Source organism: Rhipicephalus microplus, chromosome 8 (assembly GCF_043290135.1).
Source record: "Rhipicephalus microplus isolate Deutch F79 chromosome 8, USDA_Rmic, whole genome shotgun sequence".
NCBI lineage: Eukaryota > Metazoa > Arthropoda > Arachnida > Ixodida > Ixodidae > Rhipicephalus > Rhipicephalus microplus.
This window is the reverse complement of record NC_134707.1, coordinates 30,598,699-30,621,184: the sequence shown is the minus strand read 5'-3', so window position 1 is coordinate 30,621,184 and position 22,486 is coordinate 30,598,699. Positions and strand designations below refer to the sequence as shown.

General features: G+C 45.6%; 2 protein-coding genes across 3 annotated transcripts in view; one reads left to right on the top strand and one right to left on the bottom strand.

Moving 5' to 3' along the window:
• Positions 1-792: 792 nt before the first annotated feature.
• Positions 793-20,861, bottom strand: LOC119164337 (atlastin-1). 2 transcript variants are annotated; one of them, XM_075871432.1, is made up of 10 exons: positions 20,707-20,861; positions 16,579-16,709; positions 12,723-13,050; positions 12,266-12,478; positions 11,983-12,201; positions 10,639-10,803; positions 10,524-10,580; positions 10,397-10,468; positions 10,197-10,331; positions 793-1,746 (listed from the first exon to the last, which is right to left on the bottom strand). In XM_075871432.1, exons 2-10 carry the CDS (start codon positions 16,623-16,625, stop codon positions 1,294-1,296), a joined length of 1,689 nt encoding a protein of 562 aa, XP_075727547.1. In that variant the 5' UTR covers positions 16,626-16,709; positions 20,707-20,861; the 3' UTR covers positions 793-1,293. The 2 variants fall into 2 exon arrangements, with proteins under 2 accessions (XP_075727547.1, XP_037272405.2); XM_037416508.2 differs by lacking the exon at positions 16,579-16,709 and having other exon boundaries at positions 20,707-20,860.
• Positions 7,741-22,486, top strand: part of LOC119164339 (atlastin-2) — a 41,402-nt gene continuing 26,656 nt past the window's right edge. Inside the window, exons 1-2 of the mRNA XM_075871433.1 lie at positions 7,741-7,761; positions 10,702-10,813. The gene's annotated coding sequence lies outside the window, so the exon portion shown is untranslated. The remainder of the gene's footprint in view (positions 7,762-10,701; positions 10,814-22,486) is intronic.

Below are 22,486 nucleotides of genomic sequence, written 5' to 3'. Positions count from 1 at the left end.
ACCTATATTGAGCAACGACACTACTTGTAAAAATAAGCGAATGATGAGTTTCCAAAATCTTGCATTATTATTCGTGGGGTCCCTCAGCGCACTAGGTCTTCGGAAGGCAGCGATATGTTCATTCTCGGCTACAATGTATTTTACGGTTGCGTTTGAGTGTAGCCGTATCGGGCTGCTACACTTTGAGTTTTGGATTTTTGTGCTGGGTGTTTTAATCTTTGTGTTTTTTAGCGAACACAAAGCGTTGTAGTTGACGCATATGCATGGAAACGGTTGGATTGGTGCATGCGATGTTTTATGGCCTTTCCTATTCACGTTGAGATACAGAAAAACAACGAAACATGGGCAGCCGATAATGGCGCCTCCCAGATGTGCTACACAAATTAATTATTAGGAAGCGCTAGCGACTGGCCTCTCTGGTTTCTTCAGCATGAGAAAATAGCGAGAGCTAGCTTTGGAATATTAATGTAAATTAACAATGACCATTTAACAACGAAGCAAGGTAAACTTTCTCTAATTTGTGCAGCCTGTCAGGAAACCTGCATGTGCCACTGCAACAGCAGGGATGACCATCGTTCGTGCGCGTCAGGTGCATTTACACGTACTTCTGTGCTCTCTCTTGGTTGACGTTCGTTCCCTTTTCATAGTTTCCTGCGGCTTGAGTTACTTTCACAGCCTGTAATGCTCAATAGATGTTTTGTACTGCGATGGAAGACTGCGTAAAAGTCGTGTCGGGAGAAGTACTCGCCAAGTGGTTGCCAAAAGACGACGAAGTACGGAATACGCAATGGCTCAATAAAAGCAACATTTTATTGCAATAAGTAATCACAAAGTCTACTTCACGGCGTTTGTCCACATGCGCCCCATGTAACCAAAGTAGCCCAAACGAGCAATTCTCTTGAAGAGTGCTAGAAGCCGAGGCAGGCATCGTTCCAATACCCAGGTTCATATGCCTGCCCTGTAATTGGAATGCAGTCGGCTCGCGGGATTTCAGCACAGCTGTAAGCAAACATTTGGTGTATTGAACAATTACTCCGTAGCTTTCTGTTCAATCTATTTCTTCAAAGCAACCGAAGGGTAACGATACGTCTGCTATTCCACATGTATCAGCGTGACGTTTCCTGTTAGTGCGTATGACAGCCGGCGGTGCTGCGTTGTTGTTTCACGGGAGCAATAAGGCTAGGATTTCGAACGGGCGTTAATAAATGCAGGCGGAATTCTGCACCGAAACATTGAGGAATCGAAATGCGCGATACTCAATGAGGCGGAAAAATTGACAATCGGATAGCTTCATTATTTTCTGAAGGCCGTTCTAAACGTCAGGAATGTAGCGGCCGCATTTGAGATCGCTGACAAACCATTTGCGATTCCATTCACGATAGCGTTGGCTAGATCCGCACCGTTTCCGCTCGTCGCCTTCTCCAAGTCCTCGCACTTTTTCTTCATCGCTGTCATCTGCCTGTTAAACTCCTCTTTGTCTCTCTCCAAGCGCTCTGCTCTTTCTTTTTCTCTAATTCGTTCTTCCTTCATCTTTCTTTCCTTCTCTTTCATTGCCTCTCTCTCTCTCTTCATTTCTGCTTCCCTTGCCTCTGCCTTTTGTCTTTCGAGCTCTCGCTCTCTTTTCCTTTGTTCTTCCCTTTCCCGCTCCAGCTGCCTTTCCCTTTCTCTCTTTGCCTCTTCTTCCTGCTCCTTTCTGATTATCTCCTCCTCCTCCTTCATGAAATGGTCGAACAGTTCCTCAAGGTCCTGTAAACACGAAATACGGATCATCAAAGTAGTGCATATTTGTTTCAACATTGATTGTCCCTAGATAGGAAAGCAAAAGCTTAGTAGGGGGAAGCATTGAAAATATAAGCCTTAATGAAACAATAGCTGTCTTTTTTAAGGGCCGAAGCTCTTTAAGCTGCACATGCATGTCTCTCTTGGTACGAGACTGTCTAGTTCTATGACTGACTCTGCAGGTGCGGACGGACGGACCGACAGACATACAGACATAGAGATAGACGGACACAGAGGCAGACAGACAGACAATCAGACAGTGTACCGATAAAAAACATTCGAAGGTTCGCCCCCCTCCTCATGATTCACCTCGGGGATTTGATGCAATTTTTTGGGGATTACGAAATAATTTGGACGTCGCAGGATTATCACAGCGAAAAACTGCCGGCAATGATATTGGAACATTAAGCTAGGTCGTCTACGAACAAACAGCAATTACACACAATGCCGCCAAGTGCATTCAGCTCATCATAAGATAACACATTCGCAAAATTTATCTCACTAGTGTATCTGTATGAAATTGCTTGGCGTGACGCAGGATAAAGGCCGAGTCTTTCGTGCCACCAACCAAGCACTGAGCCGCCACAGTTATTGTGTAGCCACTTTTTCACAGACATGATGTGAGTAGATTTTGGCGCATGAATGAGGCGCTGGCTAAGTCTTCGCTCTTGAAGGTTATCGAACATTGATCCCACTAGGCACACTATCTTTAAGCATACAAATTAGTCGCTCATAAAATACATGGCTCACCATAACAGTTATTAGGTATTACACTCAACAATCATCATCATTAACTGCAGCATGCCTACGTCCAGTGCATCGTCAAGGCATCCCCCGTGTTCCGCCAAACAACTCAGTCTTGTACTTTCCGCTACCAGGTTATACTTGCAAAGTTTTTAATCTCATCGGCCCAGCTAACTTTCTGGCTCCCCCAAGTGCGTTTGCCTTCAATGGGAATCCAGTCAGTTACGCTTAATGACCAGCGCCTATCCTGCCTAGTTGCTACGTACCCGCAACTTAAGTTCATTTCTTCTTCTTGATTTTAACTATGACATCTTTAGGACCGGTTGGTTCCCTGGCTTACTCTGCCATCTTCTTGTTTCTCATATTTATACCATCATTTTCTTTTCCATCGCGCGCTTCGTCGTCCTAGCTTTGAGTTCATCCCACTTTGTAACTCCCCTGGTTTCTACTGTGTAGATAAGTACTGGAAAGACGCAGCTGTTACATACATTCCTCTTGAGGCTTAGTGCTAGATTAACATTCATGATTTGAGATTGCTTGCTGGCCCCGCCGCGGTGGCATAGTGGCTAAAGTACTCGGCTGCTGACTCACATGTCGCGGGATTGAATCCCGGCTGTGGCGGCCGCATTGCCGATGGAGGCGGAAATGTTGTAGGCCCGTGTGCTCAGATTTGGGCGCACGTTAAAGAACCCCACGTGGTCGAAATCTCCGGAGCCCTCCACTACGGCGTCTCTCGTAATCATATGGTGGTTTTGGGGCGTTAAACGACACAAATAAATTAATTGCTTGCTGAATGGGCTCCACACTATCCTTATTGTTTTAGTTACTTCACTCTCATGGGGCAAATTCGCAATTACTACCTGTCCTACGTTGACGTATTTTTTTACGACTCGCAGTGTGTCGCTATTCTCGCCAATCATGGTTTTTCGCTGATACTGTTTCGCTGTACTTTAGTGTGATGCATATTAATTTAAGACCGGCTCATTTGATTTCAGTGTCTAGTTTAGTAATCATGAGCTGATATACGTCCTCGGAGTTATTCATCAAACCAATGGCATCAGTGAGTCGCAGTTTACTAAATTTCTTACAGTATGATCATATATACTTCGTAAATGCCCTGATTCCGTAGCGCCTGCATTACTGATAATATCTTGACCGATTCAAATTTCTTCTAGTAATCTATGAAGGTTATGTAAGGATTGGCTGCATTCCACGCATTTCTGTATCACCTGATAGATAGTATGAATATGGTCTGTTGCTGGGTAGTCTGGACCCGCCATGCGTAAATATATACTCATCCTCATGGTTCAGAAATAGCCTGACGTTAGTCGCAATCCTATTCGATCAACAATTTTTTTTTAGTGGAATCGGCAGCCGTGCTCACGTGGCTCGTGTTTTTTCTGCATAGAGAAACAGTTTACCGACTAATGTTAAATTATGGCAGTTAGTCGTTTCTGGGTCTATAGAAAACCCCAGTCAACAATGAAACTAGGGCTATGCTGGATTAGTAAAACTCATTGTGAGCAATCTGGTAATTTAAGATATCGTAAGTAAGTTTAGCGCCTCTTAAATCTTTAGAAACACTCACTCATTCGCACACTTTTCCACTCAAGAAACACACCCTGCCAACAGAGCTTTTTACTGTTCATGGCTGGACAAACATAAATGGGCGATTTCGCCTTGAAAGCGATACCACTGTCAAAAACAAAGTAGCTGAGACGGATGGTCAGGAAGACGTCCTGCCAAAACAATAGCGATCTTGATACAACTGTCAGAAGATATGTAGTTTCATAACCGTAGATCGCCCTACATATGGGGGGAGGGAACGATTTCAGAGGAATTCATTGAGTCTCACTGATGAAACATAATTTGCCCTTTGTGCTCAGTTGGACTCTTGGATATCTGTGCACCTAAACATTCCTATTGAAACGGGGTTTATTGGCGCAAGTAGTACTTGAACAGCAGGTCTACTGATGCGGAAAGCGGGCGGCAGCAACCGACGCAGGAAACACAACGCTTGGGGGAACAGCTCGCGCTCGGCTCCTCTTGCTAAAGACGTGACCCACTGCGGCACATATTCTTCTTCCTCTCTACAATACCCCGGCGACAAAGACGAGCCATCCTGTCAAGTCAAGGTGACGAGATTAGGAGTGGGTAGTGATATGGCTTGAGACGACTCACGTGGACAGTCTCACGACCAAGGCATCGCCTGTCTGTAGATGGCGTGACCGGCTCGATCACGTATGTGACAGGAGATCGACGTTCGACGACGTGATAAGGACCGTGAAACTTGGGGGCAAACTTAGCGGACAGACCTGGGGAGTGGAAGGGCAGTCGGAGCCAGACAAGCGAGCCCACGGCAAAAGTCTCGACTTGCTGGTCGCGGTCGTGGCGGTCTTTTTCGAATGCTTGCTTGTCCGAGGTCAATGATCGGGCCAACTGACAACACTCTTCAGCGTGGTGCAAAATTTCAGAAATAGGGCTGAACTCTGAGACGTCGGGCCGATACGGCAAAATGGTGTCAAGGGTGGAGCATAACTCACGCCCATATAGAAGAAAGAAAGGCGAGAAGCCTGTGGTTGACTGTGTCGCGGTGTTGTACGCATAGGTCACAAATAGGAGAATGACATCCCAGTTTGATTGGTCGGAATTGACATACATGGCGAGCATGTCTCCTAGCGTTCGGTTGAAGCGCTCAGTTAGACCGTTGGTCTGCGGGTGGTAGGCTGTAGAGGTGCGGTGCACCGTGCGGCATGCCTGAAGGAGTTTTTGTACAACTTCGGATAAAAAGACACGCCCTCGATCACTTAGTAGTTCACGTGGTGCCCCGTGACGCAGTACGAAGCGTCGCAAAACGAATTTGGCTACGTCACGTGCACCTGCCGTAGGCAGTGGAGCTGTTTCAGCATACCTCGTCAGATGATCGACGGCGACAATGATCCATCGATTTCCAGTGGCAGTGTAAGAAAGGGGACCATATAGATCGATATCAATGCGGTCGAAAGGGCGCGCCGGACACGGTAGAGGCTGTAATAATTCGGGTGAATGGGCAGCTGCCTTCGTCGTTGGCATAATCACCAAGACCGAATGTATTTTCGTACAAAAGTGTACATACCACGCCAGTAGTAACGCTGGCGGATCCGCTGATATGGTTTTAACACACCAGAGTGAGCATGTTGTGGATCGGCATGGAAATACTCACAGACATCAGATCGCATGTGGCGTGGTATAACCAAGAGCCATTTACGACCATCCGCATGGTAGTTTCTGCGGTATAGTTGCGCGTCCCATATCGCAAAATGTGTGGCTTGGCGGCGAAGAGCGCGTGGGTACGCAGACGTTGAAGAGTCGGAAAGAATGTTAAGGAGAGATGTTATCTATGGGTCTTTCCGCTGTTCAGACGACATGCTTGTGACGGAAATGGGAGCGATGGAGAAGTTGGTGTCCGAATGCAGGTCTGCGGTGGATCTCACTGGTGATCGTGAGAGGGCGTCCGCATCAGAGTGTTTTCGTCCTGAGCGGTAGACGACACGAATGTCGAATTCTTCTGGGCGAAGAGCCCAACGTCCAAGGCGACCTGAAGGATCTTTTAGCGACGCCAACCAACAAAGTGCATGGTGATCGGTCACAACGTCAAAACTCTGTCCGTACAAGTAAGGACGAAACTTGCTTAGCGCCCAAACGATTGCGAGGCATTCTTTTTCAGTTATGGTGTAGTTCATCTCCGCTTTTGTGAGTGCGCGGCTTGCGTATGCGACGACGTACTCTGGAATACCGGGCTTTCGTTGCGCGAATACTGCTGCCAGACCAACGCCACTTGCATATGTGTGCACTTTAGGGGGGCCACTTGGGTCGTAATGGCGTAGAATTGGTGGGGACGTAAGTAGGCGGCGCAGTGTAAGGAAAGCTTTGTCGCATGCCGGGGTCCAGTTAGAAAGATTAGCTGGACCGTTCAGTAGTTGTGTAAGTGGGGCTATTATTGTTGCAAAGTTGTGGACGAAACGACGAAAATACGAGCACAAGCCGATGAAGCTCCTAAGTTCTTTGAGTGAAGTCGGCTTCGGAAAGTCGGCTACGGCTCGAAGTTTGTCTGGGTCGGGGCAAATTCCATCCTTTGACACAACGTGACCAAGTATAGTAAGTTGGCGAGCCCCAAAGCGGCACTTCTTTAGGTTAAGCTGGAGGTTTGCCTTGGTAAGACACTGAAGAATAGTGCGCAGACGGTCGACGTTGGTAGGGAAATTAGGAGAAAATACGATTACATCATCGAGGTAACATAAGCATATCTGCCATTTAAGGCCACGTAAAATGCTGTCCATCATTCGCTCAAACGTTGCAGGTGCATTGCACAGACCGAATGGCATAACCATGAATTCGTATAGGCCATCCGGCGTAACGAACGCTGTTTTGGGACGGTCACACTCTGCCATCGGAACTTGCTAGTAACCTGAACGTAAGTCCAGCGAAGAAAAGAATTCGGCACCTTGTAGGCAATCGATAGCGTCGTGGATGCGGGGAAGAGGGTATACATCTTTCCGTGTAATTTTGTTCAGTCGCCGGTAGTCGACACAAAATCTAATCGAACCGTCTTTTTTCTTCACTAGCACAACAGGTGAAGACCAGGGGCTAGAAGATGGTTTGATGACACCGCGCTGAAGCATATCGTCCACCTGCTTTGCAATTACACTTCGTTCCTTGGGTGATACGCGGTAGGGGCGTTGCCGCAAAGGAGAGTTCGTTCCGGTGTAGATTGTGTGAGCGACGGTGTTAGTTTGACTCAGTGCCTTTTGAGGAAGGTCAAAAGAATCTCGGAATTCATGCAGTAGGGTTATTAGCTGGTCCCGTTGATCCGGAGGAAGCTTGCTGTCTATGGAACGATTGAAGATATCCGAGGAGTAGTCATCCCGCGTAAAAAAAGGAGTTCAGTTGAAGTTGCTGGCCAGGGTCGTGGGACTCAATAGGCACAATAACGTTGTCATCAACAGGATGAACATAGCCCAGTGTTTCGTGAGCTCTTAAGGTCAGAGGGCATGAGCTAGGATTGCAAACGACAATTCCGAAAGTATCTTAGTGAGGTGGCAGAACAGCGTATGGCAGAGACGTACCGTGGCGGCGACTGAAAACGTGAGATGGGGAGAACACCATGGTCGAGCCGGACAATTCAGTGCGATTGACGGGGACAACGATGGCACTAATAGGAGGAACATCAACGTCGGAAGCAACAAGAAGCTTGCCCAGGTGAGTGCGCTCATTGTCTGTAGATGGCGCATCTGAAAACACAGATAATTCCACCTGCGCGCGAGCGCAGTCAATCACGGCGTGGTGGCGTGACAAAAAACCCCATCCTAGTATCACGTCGTGAGCACAAGTGGTCAGCACGAGAAACTCGATGTGGTACAGGACGTCCTGAATGTTTACTCTCGCCGTACATGCTCCGACTGGTCGAATTGGTTGTGCACTCGCTGTATTCAGCAAAACGTCGGAAGGCGGCGTCGTTACTTTTCGTATCGAACGGCAGAGTTTCTGACTCATCACAGATAAGGCGGCACCCGTATTAACGAGCGCAAGAGTTCGTAGACCTTCAACAAACACTTCCAGAACATTTGTGGGGGGCGGGCGAGGACCTGTACAATGCTACGAATTCGCAGCTCGTGCCTCCGGAGCTGCGGCAGTCAGTTTTCTGTCTCTACAGGGTTCGGTCGGCGACGCAGAGGGGACGGAGAACGGTAGCGGCGTGGTGAGGATGAGCGACGGGGACCGAACGATCGGTAGTCGGCAGCAGGGCAGTGGCCTAGTTCGGTTGGTGATGGGTCACGTTCCACTGATTGTCGGTCGCCTTGACGTGGCAGTTCTCGTTGCGCGTTGTACGGGGCCGGTAAAGAGTAGTCAGGGTAGCTCGGAGGTGCAGCCGGGCCTGTTGCGAAGGGCCGGCGACAGAAGCGAGCCATGTGACCTGGATACCCACATGCATAACAGATCGGGCGATTGTCAACTGTGCGCCAAGAGTTTCCGTTATAGCGCTGTTGTGTTGCTGGAAATGGCGTCGTTGATACTCGTACAGGCTGGGGAGTCGGCCCAAGCGGAGATCATGGCGGAGTAGCAGCAACAGCAGCATAAGTCAATGGCGCGGTGACGGGTGCTGTCTGAGAGACGGACGGCAATGCCTCAGAGACCTGCGCCTGTATTACCTGCCTGATGGCGGGCGCGAGACGCTCAGAAGAGGGTTCCGTTGCCGGTAGATACGACAGGCACGAAAGTTGTCGGGCCACCTCCTCGCGCACATATCGTTTGATTTCGGACATGATTGTGCTGTGGTCTCCACCCAGGCTTAATGTCGCGAGAGTTTCATCGGTAGCCGCTGGACGCCGTGTCATGACCCGTTGTTTGCGCAACTCCTCGGAGCTCTGGCAAAGGGTGGCGAGTTCGGACACGGTACGTGGGCCCTTGGCCAGCAGCATCTGAAAGGCGTCGTCGTCTATCCCCTTCAAAATATGTTTGATCTTGTCTGCCTCTATCATTGAAGGGTCAAGGCGCTTGCACAAGTCGAGCACATCCTCGATGTAGCTTGTGAATCCTTCTCCTCGAGGCTGTGCGCGTTCCCGTAGGCGCTGTTCAGCACGGAGCTTGCGTACCTCGGGGTGACCGAACACATCGGTAATGCGTAGCTTAAAGGCACCCCAAGTGGCGAATTCCGAGTGGTGGTTGTTAAACCAGAGACTCGCCACCTCTTTCAGGTAGAACGGTACATATTGCAGCTTCGATGGGTCGTCCCACTTGTTGCTTGCGCCTACTTTTTCAAATGTCGACAGCCAATCTTCTACGTCTTGCTCATCAGTACCGTCGAAAAAAAGTGGATCGCGCAAGCGTAGCGCAGTGGGCACGATGACGGTCGGAGGCTGGGTCGTACCTTGCTGGGTGTTTTCTTCAGCCATGTCTGGGATGGCAGGTAGTTTCCTGTTGCGTAGTTCCAGGTTGAGTTACCCAGCACCTCCACCACTCTGAAACGGGGTTTATTGGTGCAAGTAGTACTTGAACAGCAGGTCTACTGATGCGGAAAGCGGGCGGCAGCAACCGACGCAGGAAACACAACGCTCGGGGGAGCAGCTCGCGCTCGGCTTCTCTTGCTAAAGGCGTGACCCGCTGCGGCACATATTTTTCTTCCTCTCTACAATATCAACATCATAAGCCGAACTACGCGTGGCACCCTTCGCTCTCGTTATTTTGAAAGACGAGTGATCAGTGGTTGTGAACCAGTACGAAAATTTTATTGAAAAAGATTTCTTGAACGCGATATCTTGATGAAGAACATTTCCTGAAAGAGCTTGCGGTTTGAAAGTCAGTGCAAAGTCGTCGTATTTCAAGGCAGTTTTTCAGGCTTTTTGCATGTTTGATTTTTTTCGTTTGGGCTTTCTTCTCGAGGTTGTGTGTTGTGTTTATTAGTAGAAGTTCTTTAGCGTGTCCCAGCAAAAGACTACGCAGTTTGGTTCTGAATGGGCTCAATACATAAGTGTTACTATTACTGAACTCTTAGCGGTAAAGGTAGTAGTGGTGGTGCCGTACTAGTTATTATTCTTTCCCACAGATTGCTGGAATAGTATAGCTGCAAGTGACTTCAGGCCAACCTGTACCAAAAAAAAAAGCAGTTGAAGCGATATCGCTATATAAGGTCTTGCCTTAATGAGAACATCCATGAATGTGCATGACATCGCGTCACTACCCATCTTCGGATAGTCGTTGAAAACGTTCTTTGCCTCTGCCAGCTTCTCGCGATGAAACTGGCGCATCCTGTCCAGGTCTCTTCTAGGCCGCTGCACATACCACAAATAATCATGTTTCAGTGACTTTGTAAACTTTGTGAGACATTTGTACTTACGCTTTTCATTACTGATATATAATGCTGTCTGGCTTTGTCCGTTGCTGCCACATTGGTGGCATTTGCAGTCGCCTGGAAGAGCACAGTGTCTTAAAGAAAGTTCATGGTACTACTTTCGGTACCTCACCATAAGCATGGACGCTGGCACCGGCAAGTCACTTCCTTTGAAAACTTCGACATAGGTCTAGAAGAGCAGGCTTCATTAGTAATGTGGATGTCGTATGGACACTATGCCTGCTTACCTTGAAGTAGGTCATTAGGTGCTCGCACGATAACCTTTTGCCGTTAACCTCCTTGACCAACAGGTTTTCTGGTGCGAGGATGGAAGAAACAAACTCTTGAAGCTCATCTAGAAATTCTTCACTTATGTCTGCAAGACGACCGTCGAACGACGTGTCACGCACCACCTACAAACAAGTGAGAAAAAAAGATGATTACTGTGTTTTCCTTCGTTAAACACGCAGCGTTAAAAAAGCTATATTGGTGAAACAGAAGCATGAGATATAAATCAAAAACGCTGCTCCTCAAGGTAGTGTCATGATGTGTGTGGATTCGCACCAATGTCTACAGATACGCAGAAAAGATTTTGCAATGAAATACTAACGCTTACGGAAGAAACAAAACCGAAGCAAGAACAAGTTGGTAGCTTCTCAATGTACTCATCAATTTACTCATATATCTGTTTTCACTGTTACTGCTAATTGAGTAATTTTTGTAATCCCAATTTGAACATGAGGTCCCCCTGCAGCCTTGTGCTTTCAGACCTCTTTTGTATATTATATACTTTGTATGCTGTTCTTTTTCTGTGTTAATAACTGAAAAATGAACTTGAAACTTGAAAAATTATTTTATGCGGCAGTAGTGGAGGGCCCCTAAAAACTTCATTCGGTTATCAGCGCTCGTGTCGTCGGTCCTTACCTGTTTCTGTTATCTTGTTGTGTGCTCGCTGTGTCAAGATGAAGATCTATAAGTAGCCAAACGAACTACTTTTATCGCGTAACATAAGTTTTTCCAAACCATCGAGAAATGTCAACTTCAAGCACAGTTACAGTGTCTCTACTAATTCATATTTTTTAGATATTTATAAAGAACGGAGTACACGTCCAATAGGCAACACGCGGACTCAAGCATCTGCCCCTTTGCTCATGCTATTGTTGGCGATTATCTCGATTTTTACGCCTGAGCACTCGGTCATGGGCAGGCGTTCAGTTACCTTCTTCTTTGTGCTACATCATATGTATTGAATACTCGTGAAGTTCTACTCATCTGCCACACAATATTACCCGTAGCTGTGACACTAATCCCTCATTACTTAACATTCATGTACTTGCTTTCTCCGGAGCAATTCGGAGCTCGGTATAGGCTCTTTGGCAACATACCTACTTACCACGCAGGTGGCCTGGGTCTGATGCGCACACAAATTGAAGATTTATTGTTACTTATTTATTTGCAATTATGCCTACTTCAATGTTTCGGTATTGAACAACGCCAACATTTCAGTCATAATCAGCGACGCCGACACCGACGCCAACAAAAGTATTACGTCGAAGTCAGCTTTATAACGCCGTTGCGTCAAAACAGTTTACCTTCTGTCCAGGACTGGGCATGAGGAAGCAGTCGATGTCTGAAAAGCAAGACAAGAGATCCTGCCGCAACGTCTTGAGCTCCGAAGCTTGCCCTCGCGTGATCTTCAGACGACTCGCGATGAGTGATCTACCACCGCGGAAACCAAACTCAAATTCGTGTGGCCAGCTCCAGTCTCGAACCAAAAACAAAAGCTTTTGGAAGGCTTGTGTTTTCTTGCCCTGCAGTGACACAGAGCTGTCAGTAGAAAGCGAATCCCTGAAGTTACGCTGTTGTTGTAAATACCTTTTGAGCAAGTCTGCCGTACTGAGCGAAAAATTGGAGGTGTTGAAGATCATCCTCTTTTATATTAGTCATGACGTTGTAAATCTGCACAGAGCTGGTCAACATGGAGAGAGAGAATATGACGGTGCTTTCTTTCATTGTTGACTCGGAATCGAAGGTCCCTTGAGTGTCCATCAGTAAAACCGCCACCTCTTCGCCATTCGGATCGTTCATCTGGAAAAATGGACGCAATTGCTAAAACAGCTTGGCTACTGTGTAAGAGGAAGGAAGGAAGAAAGGAAGAAAGAAAGGAAAGAAGGAAGGAAGGAAGGAAGGAAGGAAAGAAGGAAGGAAAGAAGGAAGGAAGGAAGGAAGGAAGGAAGGGAGGGAGGGAAAGAGGGAGGGAGGGAGGAATGGAGGAAGGGAGGGAGGGAGAGAGGAAGGTAGGTAGGTCTGGTTTGCTTTGTAAGAGCCCCACCAAAAACACTTCGTTCCAAACCAGGATTCCCGTTGTCTCTCGAACACTGCCCGGCCGCCATTGAAAGCCATGAAGTGGGGCATGTGTGTCTTCCATCCAGTCGGATCGACCTTTGTGTCTCAGGTACCGCAGTAAGAAGCTCAGCAGAAAGGACTTTCCTTGTCGGTACGCCCCGGCCACCGATATTACGACGACCGGGCGATCTTTCACGTGGTCAGCCAAGAGAATTCGCTCCAGCTCACGCTGGTTGAACTCGATTCTTTCTCCATCCCCGACTCTTAAGATTTGAACTGGTTCTCCGCCCATCGTAGCAACCACCAAGGGTGACCTGCACATGGGCAGGAGATTGGTTGGTATTGTTTCAATAAATGTGCTATTTAGTTTTGTCCGTTATAACTGAAACATTTTACTATACCATCATCCGAGTATCCACTAAAGATATGAGAAGCTTGGAAAGAGTCAGTAAAGATAACAAAAAAGAACATTGATTATCCTTCTGTCATGGCTATTTGTATGACACAGAAGTGAAATGCTTGTCAGATGCGTAAAAATAGAACACTGCTCTTCAGCGAAACTCGAAGAACGCTTGAGTTTATGCAGAAACTTGAAGAACGTGACAGCGTCATCGGCCATCGTAGGCATGACCTTTTCAATTGTGAGCCTCGGTTCAGTACTGCGTGGGTACCTCCACCACATTGCAAGGAAGCGAATGTCTGTGCTCGTAATTTTTCTCGCTTCAAGCTATCCTACAATGTGTACTGCAAGTACAGTTGTGCAGGGTCTAGTTCTGCTTGGGGAAACCACAAAAGGCCCACTTCGTGTCTGTAAGGCAACACGCGAGCAAGGAAAGCTGCTGACTTTGTTGATGCTCTTGCGCATGATAATTATTAAATACATCTGTGCGCTCTGTGACTAGTGAGCCAAAAAAAATCCACTGCTTGCGCCATTCCCCTGCTTTGACACAGGGCGTGGCTCGACGCATCTGCTACGCACCCTCACACGCGTTAAGGAGAATCCTCCCGCCACACTATATCTTTAAGGAGCTTTGTTCTGAAGTAGTTCTTTGTTTAGAAAAAAGCGTGGCTCTGCAACATTTAATGAGCAACGCCATTACTAGGAAACTAATTCGAATCGACTGAACAGGATTTGCTTGCTCTTGTGAAGAAAGGGCCTATTTCGCCAATGCACAATTGATGTTTCTGAGGAGTGGTGCATACAGAAAGACAAACTGCAAAGTCCAGATTAGGCAGCAAAGGCATTTTTGTATCCCGGAATACCACACACTTTATTGAATTTGTTACCTTTTCACCTTCAAAAGGAGGCGCTTGTCTACGTCAAACCACTAGAAATGTCGATGGCGCCTGCATACCCAGATGAGCAGGTACCGTTATTTTAAAATGAAATTAAATTGACTTATACGTGACGCTAAACTAAGTGGTCATAAGAGCCCCCATCATGCAGGATTATTAAACAACACGATAATCTCCACTATGCAAATTTTTTGCCAGAGGTTTTTTAAGGAATGTGAATAAAATGGCATATTCAGCTATACGAAGTCCTCAAGCAACTGCACGACAAAGCATACTTTGAAACACTTTTTATTTAGTTTTTGTGCTTATTTGTGATTTTCGAAATTATTTAGAATAACTGCCATATGAGCGTTTTGGTAGGCGTTCGTGATTAAGAACTGAAAAAAGCACTCAAAGTAATGGCATTCCACAAGCGAACTACTTTTTTCTCAACTTGCCATTTTCATTCAAGCACTGCTATTCTCTACAAGTCTTTCAAAAACGTACCGCGCTAGTGATTCCCATTCGAAGGAAGAAAAGAACTGAGCTATAATAAAACTAAATCAATTACAAGGCACAATGCATTCAGAACAAGAAACAAGCACCAAAGGTGTTAGCAATAAACACGGAAACTTGATTCGGCGTACAATCGAGGTCATATTGTAGAAATCTGATGCGGACTAAAAGCCATAGAAGAAGTCGTGCTGTGTGTAACATTTATATGTAGCAATATATCTCCAGATATATTAATATGCGATGGGTCGTAATATACATAATGGTCGCATTCTCGCTTAGATCACCATAACTCAGCAGTCGCATTTTGATGCGGGTGAAATGAAAGAGACCTGTGTACTGTGCAATGTCGGCGCACGTTGACGCACACCAAATGGTCGAAATTTCCGGAGCCTTCCGTTTTGCTGTCTCTCACAATCGTAAGTGATTTAGAGACGTAAACCTCACATAATATTATTGTTGTCATTAACTATTTCATTGATATTATTACGATATGATGAATTACTGTTATATTATTATTTTATTATTGGTATTGATTCCTATAGCAGGATTTTCATCAACAAGAGAACATAGTGGTGGACTTAGAAATGTTTAAGGCCACATTTGGTTACAGAAATGTAACATGAGTATGGCCAACCGGCTGTTCACTTTTCATCAAAATAGGAGGGACGGCGTGCCATAGCGAATACACCAGTTTGGAGAAAGGAGGAAGGGAGGGAGAAGCCAGTGCGTGGGCTGAACGAGGAAGTGAGCAGTGAGCCGTTACTTCCATTACTCATTTTCGCTGCTCGTTGCAAGAGGTCTGCAATGCCAAGCTCCCGAGCCGCCGAATTCGGCGACAGTGTTAAGAAAGAATTTGTATTGTTTTTCTCAAAGACCTTCGTTATCACGAAGGTGGTTGACGTTGTCAATCCTGGAGTTGACATCAGGCATTCATGAAAGTGTGTGTTTTAATTTTTATTCGTTAATTTTTCGAATGTAACTAACAACGGTTATATGGTGCAACCAATGTAGACTGGCGCTAAACGTGACTAAATAAATCTACTTTATTGTTTCTTGCACAAAAGACGTTGCACCGATGCAACTAGCATCTCTGTTCTAACCTCTCAGCGAACGTAACGTGGGGTTATGAGTTACTCTTACAGCAGTCCACTTTCTCGGACTAATACTACGATTGTAAACAACTACTCAATTTTCACAAACAGATCGATGCAGACTGTGTGGCACTTCGTTACAAAAAAAAAATCTTCATCGCTGGCTGCTTTGCGTGTAAATTACACCCATGGTGCGTCGGGTGCATGCATTTTATCTCCTCACGAATGCACTTTCCCTACGTCTTGTGTAATAAGGCTTTACAATTTCGATACTGTTACACTGTAGCGGCCGCATCACGTAGCTATCGTACCAGTTAGCGGCATAAGACGAAACCTCACACGTAAACAATTTGGGCACGCTAGCTGACTGTCTAGATCTGTCTCGACTCCTTTTATCGATGGGAGCCACGACTGAGACACAAACACACACACGCATATACATACGCTCGCACACCTCCGTCTTGTACACACCTTCGCCTTTCTCCGCCTTGTACAAATATGATCGCTCTTGCGATGATAAGTTATAAGTATTAACTTTTTGTACTATATTTGTTACGGCATTTGCAAAATGAAATGCCGTATTCAGAAAATAATGGCGAATTTTATTCAATATTGCCTAATTTCGAATGAAGCATGAAATAGTGAGACGTTGCCACAAAAGCCTGTCGCGAAAACTACATTGCTCAAACCGACCAGGCTTGGCGTATGGGCCGGGCGGAGCCTTGTTTTTGTGTAGGCCTGAACGCGTGCTGTTCTCAAACTGCGCAAGCAAGTCAATCGCTGTTGTGAAATTCACTCGTGGTAGATTGTCCCCAGCACTGCGCCTCTTGAGAGTGGCTCAATGGCGGACTTTGGCAAGCAGTACGCGCGAGAAAGTATGCGCTTTTCATAATCACGATCAAATGACTTCAGCCCTGTGTCTCTTCTATTGAAGTCTCAAAGTCTTGCTTCGACTCTTACTTTTGTTCTACAGCAGAAGGTACTGCTTCCGTCTGTGAAGGGTGCATGAGTCATATCTAGCTGCAGATGCCAAGTGTGTCGGCGACGTAGAGTGGAAGGCACCTGTGTCACGCCACAACAAGGAACCGACACTGCAAGCCAACGTTGACACACGTTTTTGAGTCATCGAACAATGATTTCAAGTGCGCGTATCAGTTGCGACAATTGCGCGACGTAGAACGTTAACGCTTGAAGCTATGACGTGGCTGCGATGTTAGCTGCCGCCGTCTGACCGATTAGATCATGCTGTTATCCTATTTCTCCTTCGCGATGGTCATTAAACCATGACGGAAAATAAACATACAGTATTCACAGGCCCGAACTATATCCAGAACTTTCTCGCCCGTTACGGTTTTCGGCCATGATCGGTCTCGATGCAACCACGTTGCACAAGCACGATCGAGTTCAATTTCGTGTAAAGGCTACGCGGAACCCTACTGAAAAAAAAACTGATCTGGGACATATGTCCTATAACTAATAATCTCGTATGATCAAACAAAAACGCGTATGATTCATATGGGCTCATACGAGATCATTGGAAGTGTGGCGTATGTGTCACCAAAGTGAAATAAATAGCAGTAGTAGAACAAAGGGAATGTAATGAATATATTTGTTATTCAATCATTTTTTCCTGCAATATACGTAAGCTTTTGTTTACGAAGAAAGATTTACAAGAGATCGGGGGAAGGGAGGGGTGTAAAAGTTCTCAGGTCACTATTGCTGGGAACGTTTAACCAGGACTGTACATAGAAAGAAAAACATTCCGCGAAGCATTCTCCAGAGCGGCTACTAAGCACCAACACAGATCTGCTGCGGAAGCAGAGATGTTAGAAGGCGTGACTGTCCGCTGCATCGGTTTTACGTGTTCAATCATATAAAGTGCAACTTCAAGCGAGTAATTGTGCCACAGGGGGGTTCTTCAACACGATACTGCACGTATCAGCTGCTCATGTGCGTAGTGGCAAGGTGAGAAATGTAGCATTTCCATACCTCTCAGTGTTTGCCACGCTTGTGGGTAGGCAGCTCAATGTGCGACCACTGCCTATATCCCCGCAGCTAGCAATCAATATCGCCGACACAAATATGTGGAATGTTTTTTATCGTTGATGGGACACCAAGACGCCCATAAATTCGTACTCAACGTGTTTTGCGAGTTTATATATATAGCAGTGTGATGACAGTAATTGAATAGGCGCGTCGAGAATTCCACGTGTGCTTTATGTGAGCAAGTTACAGCAGTCCATAGTTTTCAAAACTAGCATCGCCCAAGCTTAGAAAAAGCCTGGCAAAGGATAACTGAAAAGGATGCGAAGTACACGCTCTGCCTACCCAGCTTTCTAGCTTCCTAGGTGTTCCCAGCTTCCTATAGGAAGCTAGAAAGACCCCGACACTGCTAGATGGCGTTCTTTTTTAGCTCTAACGCTTTAATTTACACAACTGGTATAAAGTTCACACGATTAACATGTTCCCGGTGGTGACTGTGTGTGTTGTAGAGTCTGTCACAAAATAAAACGGACCCCTTGAGGAACGGCCACATTAGAATTATCAGCGTGTAATGCCTAGCTGTATTGTGTTCAGTGTTGGCGTCTGATCGTGCAATGTTTTTATTCATTCATTGAACGGCGACAAACAGCCCACACAAAAGCGATAGTACTGCTTCCCTGAGAAAGTGTTAGCCTCCACCCTCTATACTTCGGTAAATCTCCAGTTTTGGTAACGCCAATGTCGTAACTGCGAAATAGTGTCCGCTGACAATATCATGGGCGTACGGAATAAAGACCAGTTAGTGCTTGGCCTAAAAATGTGAACTAGTACTACAGTCTATAAAATAGACCTTGGGGCTCATAACACACCTAACGAAATGGCAGAATGACATGTAAGGTGACAGTTCATTAGACTAACCTCAAATAATACAGGCGGTGTCGTTCTCCATAAAATCCAGATGATTCCGTCATAGCAATTGAAAACTACGTTCAATCAATGCAATTAAGTCATCATAATACAACGTTTCTGCTATAACAAGAAGAGTGAGCCCTACTTACAATCAGGAAGCTGGCACACGCATAAGCATTGATCAAGTAAGTAGTGGGAGCAAAATCTAATTCCTGCATGAGGGTGCTACAAAGTTCGAGAACTTTCTTAGCTGCTCCGAAATTTTAGTCAACCACAAAGAATGTTTCGAGCATCCTGCTTGAAGCAATACTCAAAACCAAAGAACGGGGGACAAGCCACTAAATGGCTATAGAATTGACATCAGAATCATCACCTTCAGTCACTGGAGACTCTTCGTTACACCTGCCTACAATAACATTGACCTTCTCCTTCCACATCAACCTTTTTACACAACTAAACAAGGTATGTTCATATTTCGCGTGCGTAAGCATGACATTGAGTCGGAAAGCGTGCCATTCTGCCACCTAATAAATGCTAATTTGACTACATTCCTTCAAAACATAGCTTACTCTAGCAGATGGTTGCCCAGAATTGTAGCAAACAGACATAACTGGGTTCTGATGCTTATTTTTGAAACTCACTATTTATCTCATTTAAAAGGTCAACAATGTAGTGATATCTAAAGTACAAATAGTATGTATTTAAACTTTGGCTTTCTTCCCAACACGCAAATGTTGGAGGTTAGCCCAGGCAAAAACTGTGAAAATCAGCTTAAAGCGAATGAATAGTCTCCTAAGAAACGAAGAATGTTAACTTCTTAATTGCCATAACTGAAGTACAATTTTTGTATAATAATGACATAATTGCTAACGTTATTTTATATTTTGAAGGTTGTTGGACTGTTTCATGCCTTACGTACTTAACATTCACATCCATCTGTTTCTCATGTATTTTAGTTTTGTTTTATGCAATATTGTTGCAGTGCATATTTTTAGAATATCATTCCTGTATTATTGTTTTTTATTTCAAGTACTTAATTAGCTATTTCTTGCTGCCTTTTGCTTGTCCAGAATTCAATCGATGCGATATCCCTAGGGAATCCCCCTTGCAATGTTCATATGGGGTTCTCCTTGTAAAGCACCTGTAAACTAAGTGACCTGTATTCTCATGATGTTATACAGACTCAATCTCAAACAGCGTACGACGTCGTTACAGAGAATTCCTACTAGACGCACGGGGCACTGACCAACAATTGAAATTGTATTGAAACCAAGCAGCCTTTTCTATTTTTGTGACCATAAAAAACAAGATTTAAAAGTCATGTGCAGATACAACATTAGTGTTCTCAAAAAGTGACGTGCCTCGAATTTAGCACTCAAAATACTTGATTTCTCTTCGTTGCTAACTTTTCAACCTGAGTAGCCTAGCTTGCAGTGTGAGTGAGTTCACGGTTATTTTCTTCTAATTGGCAATCGATGCAACGTTAGGCCATGAGGCCACAAATCCGCGGGACATTGTAGTAGTGGTCTTTCAACAATAGTTCGACCCTACTTGAGGGTCATTCTCGCATATAATTCACCATTACCAAGGCAGAAATGAATCTAATTTTTCTTACATCCGACGAAGGCAAACCCGACACCCTGTTCTTTCTTTCTACGCTTATAGCGTATCGCTTAAATGGCCGCGTGCTGTTTTCGCTTGACTCTCATCAAAACAGAAGGTAATATCAGTTTGCAAGTGAGAAGAAATACAGTAAACTACCAATATTCTACGCAATGTGGAGCGCTATTCTGTGCTGAAGACCGCACTTTTCATATGCCTACAATTTAACTGTAAGTTGAAAGCTGTGCTGTTCAGGCTTTCTAGCAACATTAACAGCGAAGAGAGGATGTTTCTCTCCACTTCCAGTTTTGTGTAGAAGATTTGCTTCCTTAAACATGGTGCGGACTGACGATAAAGATGGCGCACTTCTAATATACTTATGACACCAGGAACCTTGAAGAAGGCCCTTGGTGAACTCCAACCAAAAGGATCAGGTTGGCTAAGCGTGAGGGCCCGCGACTCTGCGATTTCAAGGTACCTTCTACTTAGAGCACATATTTGAAGCTGCTTTCTACACAACGGCTTTTTCACTTAGTATAACGACTTCACAGCCAATTTCATATTAGGTGTTCGAAAGATAGTTCTACCACTCACCCAATCTGCTCCAACACTTCTCAGCGTGGGGATGTTTGGCGATCGCGATGGCTTGACCGCTGTAGTTGTCGCGGCCAGCGCTGCTCGTCGAATCCGAGTCGAGATTCGCTCGGACTCGCGGACGTCCGCTCATATACTGTGCAACTTTGTTGTAGCCAGATCTGTGAATAGCAGCCGGTGCAGGGGGGGTGAGTCACGTCCCTTGGAAGAGAAAAATAACCGATGAAAGAGGGTGGCGGAAGGGCTCTTAACAGATAGCACCAATCGACACCGGCAGTTGGAGGGCGAGCAATCCCTCTCGACGTTTTCTCCTTCCACCGAGCGTGTCAACGCCATGCGATAAGGGGGAGCGGGTACTAAAAAAAGGGCGTGACGCCAGCACCAAATATCTATCTATCTATCTATCTATCTATCTATCTATCTATCTATCTATCTATCTATCTATCTATCTATCTATCTATCTATCTATCTATCTATCTATCTATCTATCTGTCTATCTATCTATCTGTCTATCTATCTATTTACCTATCATCTATCGATCTATCTATCTATCTGTCTATCTATCTATCTACCTATCATCTATCGATCTATCTATCTATCTATCTATCTATCTATCTATCTATCTATCTATCTATCTATCTATCTATCTAATCTATGAAGGCGTGCACCTCTTCGTAGTCTGTGGCTGTTTCGTTAACTAGACACACGTCAAAACTGGCAAAAGCGTACCCGAACATTAGCTACCGGCTATGACGCGAATATCTTGCGAATTACTTCACCAACATCCTGATAAGCATTCCGCGATTTATGTGCTCTAGTGGATATTTCGTGAAGACCATGTTGCAATGTTAACATCGCATGACATGTGCGCATGACACTCATACAGGTCAATGGCCAGCTTCGTGCCGCAGAACACGAAGAGAAGCACGCGTGGATAGATAGATAGATAGATAGATAGATAGATAGATAGATAGATAGATAGATAGATAGATAGATAGATAGATAGATAGATAGATAGATAGTGCTGGTGTCACACCCTCCTTCCAGCACCCTCTCCCCCTTATCGCGTGGCGTTGACACGCTCGGTGGAAGGAGAAAACGTCGAGAGGGATTGCTCACCCTCCAACTGCAAGTGTCGATTGGTGCTATCGGTTGATAGCCCTTCCGCCACCCCCTTGCATCGGGTATTTTTTTTTCTTGCAAAGGACGTGACTCACCTCCGCTGCAGCGGCTGCTATTCACAGATCTGGCTTCATCAAAACTGCACAGTATATGAGCAGAAGCCCGCGAGTCCGAGCGAATCTCGACTCGGATTCGACGAGCGGCGCCTGCCGTGAAACCTACAGCGGTCAAGCCATCGGGATCGCCAAACATCCCCACGCTAAGTAGTAAGTAAGCAGATTGGGTCAGTGGTAGAACTATCTTTCGAACAACTAACATGTAGTTGGCTGTGCAGTATTTATACTAGGTGAAAGCAAATTTTCGAGACAAAGCCAGTCGATAAAAAAGCCTTTGTGTAGAAGGCAGCTTCAAATATGTGCTCTAAATAGAAGGTACATTGTAATCACAGAGTCGGGGGCCCTCATACTCAGCGCACCTGGTCCTCTTGGTTGGAGTTCACTAAGGACCTTCTTCATTGTTCCAGAAGCCATAAGTGTAATCGATTAAGTGTGCAATCTTCATCGTCAGTCCACAGTATATGAAGGAACAAATCTTCAAGACAAAACCGGAAGTGGGGAGAAACATTCTCCCGGCGCTGTTAGTATTGTTAGCAAGCCTA

Bases quoted from the DNA above. Each gene is read 5' to 3' on its own strand.
- LOC119164337 (XM_075871432.1), bottom strand. From the start codon at position 16,625: ATGCACCCTTCACAGACGGAAGCAGTACCTTCTGCTGTAGAACAAAA. The intron at 10,469-10,523 runs GTGAGGTACCGA...GTGCTCTTCCAG, and splicing joins TGCCAGCGTCCATGCTTATG to GCGACTGCAAATGCCACCAA. The intron at 10,332-10,396 runs GTAAGTACAAAT...TGGTATGTGCAG, and splicing joins ATATATCAGTAATGAAAAGC to CGGCCTAGAAGAGACCTGGA.